This window comes from Brassica napus, chromosome A9 (assembly GCF_020379485.1).
Source record: "Brassica napus cultivar Da-Ae chromosome A9, Da-Ae, whole genome shotgun sequence".
Taxonomy (NCBI): Eukaryota; Viridiplantae; Streptophyta; class Magnoliopsida; order Brassicales; family Brassicaceae; genus Brassica; species Brassica napus.
In genome coordinates, this window is record NC_063442.1 from 86670 (window position 1) to 96493 (window position 9824).

Sequence of the window (9824 nt, forward strand, 5' to 3'; positions counted from 1 at the left end):
GAAGTCAATCCAGAATCTATCTATTATTGCGACGTGTGTGACTTCGACCTGGATCTACACTGTGTCAAGTACCCACCACCAGATGTTATTGACAATTTTGAGATGCATCCCCACAAGCTCACACTTGTCAAGAAACAGACCTTTTTCGAATGTTCTTCTAAATGCGGGAAGACTTCTGGACATACTTTTGGATTTACTATAGGAAATACTTCTGGACTTTCTTATGGACTTTCGTACAAATGTGATGAATGTTGTCTATCCTTCTTCCATGTGGAATGTGTATGGCACCCAGCAGCAATAGATCATCAACCAGAGGTAAACCACCCTTATCACTCCTTGCATCCTCTTAAGCTCTTCAAGGGTCCACCACCTGACTATTCTGATGGTAAATGTCGTCTTTGCGGAAGAAACGTTGATAAAGAATTGTTTTATCATTGTTCTTCTTGTAACTTCACCTTGGATTGGCGTTGTGTTGTGAATCCGCCTCCACAATCTCTCATGGATTTGAAAGCTCATGATCACCAACTCACCCTCCTTCCAAGACTCGATTCTTTTACTTGTAATGCTTGCGGATTGAAAGGAGAGCGTAGCCCCTACATATGTGTTCCATGTGGTTTCATGATCCATCAAGAATGTCTTAAACTTCCACGCGTCATTAACATCAACCGGCATGATCACCGTGTTTCTCGTACTTCCGTTCTTGGTGATGCTGCTATGAATTCTGTCTGCGGAGTTTGTCGCAAGAAGGTGGACTGGAAATATGGTGGGTTTTCTTGTAAGAGGTGTCCTAGCTATGTCGTTCATTCTAAATGTGCTACCAGAGAGGATGTATGGAACCGGAAAGAACTCGAAGGAATACCTGAAGAAGAAGGAGAAGAAGACATTGAACCATATGTGGTGATCGATGACAACACAATTCAACATTTCAGCCACAAAGATCATCACCTGAGACTCCACGGGAACAATATTTTGTATGAGGATAACAAACGATGCAGCGCATGCACCCATCCCATCGGTCTCCATTCCTTTTATCGCTGTATGGATTGTGATTTTTCTCTCCATCAGAACTGTGCTAAATGTCCTAAAAAGAAAAGGCATGTGTTACACTATGAACGGCTCACTTTAGTCACAAACAAGGACCTAAAAGTCTTCAGATGTGATGCTTGCTATCGAAGGTCCAATGGTTTCATGTACAAGCATGGGGGTAAGGAGTTAGATGTCTTGTGCGGTTCAATTTCTGAGCCATTTGTCCATCCAAGTCATCCCCATCATCCCTTATATTATATTCCAACAGAAGAAGTAGAAATATGCAATGGTTGCAAAAACAGCAAGGAAGATTATGTGCTCAGGTGCATTGAAGATGATTGTAGATTCACATTGTGCTTCAAATGCGCCACTCAACCAAAAGTGGTAAAGCACATAGCATATGATCATCCTCTCTCACTGTGCTATGGCGAAGAAGAGGAGGCAAGTGGTAAATATTGGTGTGACATCTGCGAGAAAGAAACCGATTCAAAGGAATGGTTCTACACTTGTAAAGATCAGCGGGCTAGTTTGCATAGAGAATGTGTGCTCGGAGACTCGACAGGGCTCATGCCAAGAACCGTAGCAAATTTTTTTGGCGAATTGTATGAGGTGGTGCTGAATAATAGTGTAACTCGCCCATTTTGCATTCGATGCAAGTCTCGTTGCATGTACCCTATCAACCTCAAGTTGCTTGGAACCTCAGACACATACTTGTGCTCTATTTGGTGCTTGCTTTCTTTTTTACGTTTGATGTTGGAATGGGTAGAGCGAAATGAACAATCATAACTATAAAGTGTAATAAATACTAATAAGCCATGGATGCAAGATGTTTATTCGTGTTAGTTTCGTATATTCATACTTGGACAAGTTCATTTCTACTGTGAGTTGATCTCCCTAATCTACTTATGATTATCCATAAGGTTTGTTATAACAAAAGGTGAACTGTTTTCTTAGCAAACTAGAATTTTTGGTGGTTGAGTTTCTCCTTTAATTGAAAGTAAAGCACCTCTCAGTGCTTCAGAAATCTGTCTTCTCAAACCGTTCATCTTAACCGTTAATTAGTCGCGATCCACCTAATGTTCTGTACACTAGCTCACTGTAGTAGCTGATTCCAAGGAGACTAAAGTTAATCTAGACCCTGAAGGTGTCTTTGATTTCTCTGCGAAAGCTGGTCCTGAGAACCACGTTTACGAACTTAAACTCGAGCTTCACAGTAAAGTCAATGTAGAGGTGAGATTCGTTGACTAACCTGGTCTTGTTTGTTTGTTTCATTTGTTGTTGCCTGGTGCAAGGTTCTGAAAGCTTTCTTTGATATTTCAGGAAAGCAAGATTAACATTGGAGTAAGAAACATCTTCTGCATAATAGAGAAAGCAGAGCCTGAGAGGTGGGATAAGCTGATTCGTGGAGGAAAAGCGCCGCACTATGTGAAGGTTGATTGGGATAAGTAGGTAGATGAGGATGACGAAGGCAACGATGGTTAGCATTCGTCTTAAAGCTTATTGTATATCTATACTTGTGTATGTAGAGACTCTGCAGTTTATATAAAGTTCTGGAGGTGTTAACTCGTTTGTGATTTTTTGTTTTGATTTAGGTGCAGCAGATATGGATATGGGAGGAATGAGTGGCATGGACTTCTCGGTTAGTTTCTAGCTTGTGAATCTTGTCTATCTTCTGTTTTATATATAAGCTTTGAGAACTGACTTCATTGTCGATTATTTCTTCTTGCAGAACTTTGGTGGAATGGGTGGTATGGAAGGACTTGGTGGCATGGGTGGACTTGGTGTTATGGCTGGACTTGAAGGACTTGGTGGCATGGGTGGCATGGAAGAGTTTGAAGACAGTGATGATGAAGGTAAGGGTTTTTAACGACCTTGTTAGTTTATGTCTGTGTTATATCTTCTTGATGAACTAAGAGCATTTTGCCTTAGTTGAATTTTTTTGATAGTCAAGTAGCTCATACTGCATTTGAGATGATGAAAGTAGTCTTAGGGAAACATTTTGTTCAGAGGGTGTTTCTCTGGTTTATCATTAATTGTATTAACGTACTAAATGCTTTTTGTAATTTCAACAGAATTTGCAAAACCAGGAGACAAGAAAGATGAAGCCGTTAAGGAAGAAGCGAAACCAGTAGGTGTTCTTAAGGAAGACAAGTGAAGAAGATACTGTTAGTTCCAGAGCTGAACTTATTATCATGTTTTTCTTTCAAGTTTATTATTAGCTAAGGGTTATTATATTAGCTTTTTAAGTTTATTAAACCCTCTGATCCACTTCCTCTTTTCTAAAATGTTGTTACTCTATTTTGCTATTAAGGATTTGTTTACTTCACGTTTTGGCATTGTCAAATGACTGACATTGAGTTTGGGAGGTAGCAATCTTCTATATGAACTGCCGAGACAGCATAATTTATACGGGCTTATACAGGCCCACATCATTAACAGGCCTACACTCACAACCACATGTGTAACGTGGTCTACAGCGAACAAAATTCATTTGGACTAGAATCAAATGAGCAACAATCATAATCATAAGATAAAAATGAAAGTGAATCTCATTTCATATAAAAACCACCACATTAATTTTGTCAACGTAATAGCTTATACATGAATCAGAATGCAACAACACAAGCGCTAACAGTTCCTACAAAACATCAAACAATCCAAAGCAAACGGATAATAAAACAACAGTACAATCAAAGATGAAACTGAATCTCGTCCCTTACACATACATTAGGATCACAGTTTCCTACAAAGCATCAAACAAATAAAAGACATTCAGACACGACCTTTTACCTTTTTCAAGTGTAGAGAGGCAAAGCCGTCCAAGCACCAGAGACATGCCCATTCTCACAAACATAAGCCCTCACAACAGGCTCACCATCATCATGAAACCCAAACACTCTCCTCAAACAAAACGACGAGTGCATGTCCCACGTCTCGTCGCACTCACAAAACGCGCACTTCAGCCCCGTCACCTTACTCCTCCCGCCACCGTCTTCGCTGATCGTCCTCCACACTCTAGACCTCTTGAACTCCTTGAACACGCCTCTGAAGAGCATGTAGTTCCGCTTCTCCTCCACGTGGATGCACCCTGGCCAGTTGCATATGTACAGACAGTCCCCGCGGAACCTGCTCGCGAGGAGCTTGGCGCCTTGCTCGCGGCTGAGGCTCCATCCTCCGTGAGCGAGGTGGGATCCGAGGGAACGGGAGATCTTGCGGCGTTTCTTGGCCGGGAGGTCGCCCCGGCCGGGTCGGATCTCGGAGGGTTCGGTTGGTTCTTGTGGCTCGGTGACGGAAGCTTCTGGAGGAGCTGAGAGTGTGTCTGTGTAGAGGTCGTCGTAGAGCGACCAAAACGACTGCGTTTCGGAACTAGTTCCGACTTGTTTCGAAACAGACTGAAACGGCGTCGTTGGCTCTAAACCAGATCCGATTTGTTTCGAGACAGACTGAAACGACGGCGTTTCTGAACCAGATCCGACTGGTTTTGAACCAGGCTGAAACGACGGCGTTTCTACTAAACCAGGTCCGTGTGGTTTTGAAGCAGGCTGATACGACGACGTTTCTAAACCAGATTCGATTTGTTTCGAAGCAGAGTGAAACGACGGCGTTTCTAAACCGGATCCGATTTGTTTCGAAACTAGACCCGGACCCGCCGGTTTAGGTTTCGGATCTAGGCTTTGATCGGGACCGAGCTCGCGTTCTAAACCGAAATCAGAGTTTTCGAGGAGGATTCCGGCGTGGTGGAGACCGGGACAGCAGACGGCGAGTTTGTAGAGAGAAGCCCAGCCGCCGGGAGGAGGAAGAGAGGACGACGATGCGGAAGCGGCGGAGGGAGAAGGGAGGAGTTCGGAGACGACGGTGGGGATTGAAGAGTAGCACAGTTTTTTACAGCAGACGTTCCGTACGATCGAGGAGAATTTGGTGCACACGCATGCGAGGCGAGCCCAGTTTCGAGGATCGTCTTGGAGTTTGAAGAAGATGTTGAAGACAACGTCTTCTGGTACGAAGGAGAAGCAACCAGCTTCGGCCATGGTTCCTTTCTCTCTCGGCCTCTTGAAATTTAATGTTGTCTTATCCACTCTTCTCTTCACTTTCGCTTACTTTTTAATTTCTATAAAGTTCTCTAATGTGTATTTTATCCGGTTCGATTAAACCGGAATTATTTAATACAGTACGTTTTATGTGGATCACACATTCAGACAAGTGAATAATGCGCGACACAATGCAATAAAACGAGATCTTTTTGGAGATTCTTGGAACACACATTGTTGCAGTGAATATGTTAAAATATATTTTCCTGCCTTTTATAATATAATAGCTTAACTAACAGCACAAATACTAAAAAAATAACCTCTTCAAATATAATTTTTGAAATATTTATTATTAAATACAATCCAGCCAATCATATAAAAACAACATGGATATAATTAATAGTGTATTTTTCTGTTAACAGTTACATTGTATTTAATAAATATAAAATTTAGTAAAACTGTAAAACTAATTTATATATTTTGAGATAAAATTTAAAAAAACTTATATTTATCAATCTTTTAAAACAAGTTGTATCATGGAAAAGAAGAGAATCTTGAACTCATATTGCTGCAATAATATATCAAAATATAAAAAACAAAAGCAAAGATCTTTTAAGAGAATCTTAAACACATATTGTTGCAGTGAATACATTTAAAAATAAAATAAAAACAAGAGTAATATAGGTACTTAAAGTCTTAGACAAACAAACAACATAAAATAGATATGATCCCTTAGGAGAATCTTCCAACAAAACCCAGCTCTCTTTTCTTTTTTGTTTACCTGTAACAAGTTGGTGAAAGATTCAGACAAGGAGTCAGACTGTGTTCAAAATAAGTTAAAGAGAGTGAGTGTAATGTGCATTACCGAGATGGACTCCTGCTTCTGCTCCTGCTACGCATAGGGCTCTTGGCTGGACTCACCTTGCTAGGGCTCTTACTTGCTTCCTTGTGAACCTGCAACAACGCAAAGGATGACGAGGCCTGTAATTAGCGGAATGGCTTAAAAAACCATATATAGAGCTCAGTAAAGTGTATCTAGATTATTAAGTATCACTTACAGGAGGTGGAGGGGATCTTGACCTTGAACGAGATCTGCAAAAGTCCGAGAAACAATATCCAGGTTTAGAATCCTAATATGTTTTCCGTGTATAATAGCTGTTTCACCAAGTGCCTTGATGCCCTCATTCATGTCAGAGATGCAAAAATCATATCACAAGAAAGCAAAAAAGAACACAAACTAGCAGAGAACATAAACTAAGACTAAGACAAGTTCTAGCAAACCCTGTGTCCTGAGCACAGCATCGGTTCCATGAGAATCCAGCACGCTTGGTGATTTTGCAGGTAATGAAAATATATGTTCCTAGCTCTGTCATCAATGAATCCATATCTATAACAATGTGATCCAATGTCTCTCCTGTGTTACCCATCTAACAGCAAATGATATTATCAGAAAATAAGGAGACAAAGATTCAATTCCAAAGTTGCCTATCTAAGGAGCATATACCTCTGAGACGAAACACTTGTGTACAAGTAATCCATGATCCAGATATTAATCCCCAATTTTTAGTTGATTGTACGTATATCCATATCTAGGAAACAAAACCATTCTCAGCAATAACTTAACTAGAAGCAATCATCATTGATTATTCTTAATACACAACTCTGAAGTCTCCCCAATGACTAACTTAGAGCTAAACTATATTCTATGATTAGATGATATCCGGTGAAATCTAGCATAAACATAATATAAGAAACGAAACATTACCCTCTTGGAGGTGGTGTCCTTGACTTAGAGCGGGAACGAGGAGATCTCGATGTTGATTTTGCAGGCGACCTACGCGAAGATTTAGCCTTTGGACTCCTGCTCCTGCTTCTGCTGCGGCTAAGACTGCGGCTGTGGCTACGCCCACGGCTGCGACTACGGCTCTTAGAATAAGATCTTCCACGGCTAGGGCTTCTCGAGTCCTTCCTCGAATCATATTCCCTAACCTATAGTGATGAATGTTAAGCGCAAAAGAAAAAAAGAATACAGCTCTCAGGATAAGGATATTTGACAAGAAGCATACCCGGACATATCCACGAGAAAACGCATTCCGAAACTCTGTGTCATCAAGCTTTTTGATCTGTAGAAAATGAAGAATATACTCATGACCACTCAAATGAACACACAAAAACAATCAATTATTAAGAACAAGAAGAACATCTCACCGCATATTTCATGTCCTCGTAGCTCGTATAATCTACGATTCCAGTTGTACCTGTATATAAACAGTCCAAGATATAGATGCTTAACATTTCCATGTAGAAATCACACAAACAGCTATATTCTTGTGCAAGATATGAGAAGATACCTCTACCATCACGGAACACTTGAGAGAAACAGACTTCTCCTCCTTTACGCATGTGATCCTAAACACACACACACAAAAAATGATTACACAACTGACTTTAAGGAGTTTATCAACACTGAAGTCTTAAGAGTGTTAAATGTTAACCTTGAGGTCTTGCCAGGAAGCAGAAGAAGGCAAACCTGACACAACAACTGTATAATAGAAAGAAAAAAACAAATTAGAGATCTCTCCAATAACTTCCAACAGACTAATCAATCCTAAGCTAATCTTGTATACCTCGGTACTCAGATCTCCTAGACGGCCCACGCCCACGGTCACCACCATCACGACCGCCGCCACCACCACGACTACCACCACCACCGTAACTACCACGAGCATCATTAGACGAACGCCTCCCACCATGTGCTAGCTCCACCTGCATCAAATATAATAAACAACACTTCAAAAAATTCAAACTTTTTGACTTAAAGTTAATAAATTTTCAAAAAATAACAAACCCTTAAGCAATGGCCATCGAAGTCATATCCATCACGACCGTGAATTGCATCATCAGCATCCCGAGGATCCTCAAACTAAAGCCAACATCTTTCAGAAAGTAAGCTCATTTATGAAATTTAACATGTTAATTGTATAACAAGCTTGACCTCGACGAAGGCGTAGCCAGGAGGTCTTGGTGGGATCTTCAAATCGATTTGGACAACAGGTCCATACTACCAGAAACAAATACAATTCGTATCAGATCCACCATTTTAAGAATCCAATTGATGATTGAGAAGAAACGAAAGTTGTATATATACCTTACTGAACAAATCTTCGACTTCTCTCTCGCGGATATCTCCGGGAAGGTTCCCGACGTAGATAGTTCTGCTCGAACGGCTGCTCATCTTTTTTTTCCTTTAATCCAAAAATCAAAAACGCGATCTGAATTTAAAATCCGGTAACCTAAGGATAGATATCGATGGAGCAGAATAAGAAAAAGAGAGAAAGAGAGAGAGGAGAGAGGTGAAGGGTTTCACCTGAATGAGAATTGAGATCTGGGTTGGTGGGGGGGGAGAGCTTCGGACAGTAGAGAGAAGAACTCTGCCTCTAGGGCTTTCGAATTGGTCGAGATGATATTAAGGAGCCGAGAGTATCACGTGCCTCACGTGTTCTCCTTTTTTTTTTTTATCTTAACACAAGTTTTACCACTGGGTTAAAGACAAAGTTTAAACGGTATCGGTACATCAGACCCGTTTGGTAAAATACCATATAGAGTAGAAATATATTATTACACAGTGGCAGAATAACAAAGAAAAAATTATAATTTTACCTTGATAACTTTAGTGGGGGTTATTGGAGAGCTGTAAAATGGGCGAGCCCATGTCTATTAGCCCATATCCATTTGTCCATTTATTGTTTGTGGACAGCAAAGTGACCATGTCCATTAAGAACCATGTCCATTAAAGACCATACCCACTAACACCCATATTTTTATGGACTGCCATGGGGTCCATAATGACCATATAAGAAAATTTTAAATTTTAATTTATAAGCATACAATTATATATAAAAGTTCATAAAATTAAAATTCATCCATAAATTCAAAAGTACAACAATACATAAGTTCATAAATACAACAATTACGGTTTTGGTGGGAAAAATTGATTTTGCAGTTTTGGCGGAAAAACTCGATTTTGCAGTTTTGACGGAAAAACTCGATTTTGCAGTGACGGAAAAACTCGATTTTGCAATTTTGACGAAAAAACTCGATTTTTCAGTTTTGGCGGAAAAAACTCATTTTTGCGATTTTGGCGGAAAACTCGATTTTCTGATTTTGGCAGAGAAACTCGTTTTTTTCGGTTTTGCCATGGGCTCTATAATGACCATATAAGAAAATTTTAATTTATAAGCATACAATTACATACACAAGTTCATAAAATTAAAATTCATCCATAAATTCATAAGTACAATAATATTTAAGTTCATAAGTACAACAATTTCGGTTTTGGCGAGAAAAATCGATTTTGCGGTTTTGGCAGAAAAACTCGATTTTCCGGTTTTAGCGGGAAAATTCGATTTTGCGTTTTGAAGAAAAACTCGATTTTCTGATTCTGACGGAAAAATTTGATATTAAAATTTAAGCGAAAAAATCGATTTTACGAGTTTAGCGGAAAAACTTAAATTTTATAAACCTTAGGTTTTGTGACCATTGGACAGTCCACGTCCATAAAGCCCAAAACCAATAAAGACCATTTTCTTAATGGTCTTCCACATTTTGTCCAATGAAAACTAATGGGAAAAATGGGTTTGTCCATATTAAGCCCGTTTGTATATGGACATGGGCAACCATTGGACGGCCCGCCCATTTGACACCTCTAGGTTATTGGTTGATGTATTTTGATGGATTTGAAATCCAAACTAAATCTAGTGTTATTGGTTC

At 39.9% G+C, this 9824-nt stretch overlaps 4 protein-coding genes across 12 annotated transcripts in view; 2 read left to right on the top strand and 2 right to left on the bottom strand.

Moving 5' to 3' along the window:
• LOC125577955 overlaps nt 1-1884 on the top strand; it is a 3062-nt gene extending 1178 nt beyond the window's left edge. The window contains exon 2 of the mRNA XM_048740167.1: nt 5-1884. Coding sequence (XP_048596124.1) covers nt 5-1812 — 1808 coding nt within the window. The 3' untranslated portion in view covers nt 1813-1884. The remainder of the gene's footprint in view (nt 1-4) is intronic.
• Nucleotides 1885-1931: 47 nt separating this feature from the next.
• Nucleotides 1932-3352, top strand: LOC106444012 (co-chaperone protein p23-1). Its single transcript, XM_048740168.1, is given in 6 exon segments — nt 1932-1946; nt 2119-2256; nt 2347-2503; nt 2619-2665; nt 2756-2879; nt 3099-3352. Coding segments are annotated over 6 exon segments (564 nt in total). The 3' UTR covers nt 3182-3352.
• Nucleotides 3353-3557: 205 nt separating this feature from the next.
• LOC111210914 (phytochrome A-associated F-box protein-like) lies at nt 3558-5195 on the bottom strand. Its single transcript, XM_022711698.2, has one exon. It carries the CDS (start codon nt 5052-5054, stop codon nt 3822-3824), a length of 1233 nt encoding a protein of 410 aa, XP_022567419.2. The 5' UTR covers nt 5055-5195; the 3' UTR covers nt 3558-3821.
• Nucleotides 5196-5643: 448 nt separating this feature from the next.
• Nucleotides 5644-8645, bottom strand: LOC106439340 (serine/arginine-rich-splicing factor SR34). Of its 9 annotated transcripts, none has more exons than XR_007316044.1 (14): nt 8422-8645; nt 8203-8299; nt 8050-8115; nt 7903-7977; nt 7682-7820; nt 7550-7596; nt 7263-7463; nt 7121-7177; nt 6820-7043; nt 6559-6643; nt 6336-6481; nt 6113-6146; nt 5920-6008; nt 5644-5835 (listed from the first exon to the last, which is right to left on the bottom strand). XR_007316044.1 is itself a non-coding variant. In XM_013880757.3 (13 exons), the coding sequence occupies exons 2-13, from the start codon at nt 8287-8289 to the stop codon at nt 5832-5834; spliced, it is 930 nt and encodes a 309-aa protein (XP_013736211.2). In that variant the 5' UTR covers nt 8290-8299; nt 8422-8643; the 3' UTR covers nt 5644-5831. The 9 variants fall into 9 exon arrangements, 5 of the variants coding, with proteins under 5 accessions (XP_013736211.2, XP_048595062.1, XP_048595059.1 ...); XR_007316043.1 differs by having other exon boundaries at nt 6113-6225; XR_007316045.1 differs by having other exon boundaries at nt 6113-6481; nt 7263-7312; nt 7406-7463; nt 8422-8644.
• Nucleotides 8646-9824: the final 1179 nt, after the last annotated feature.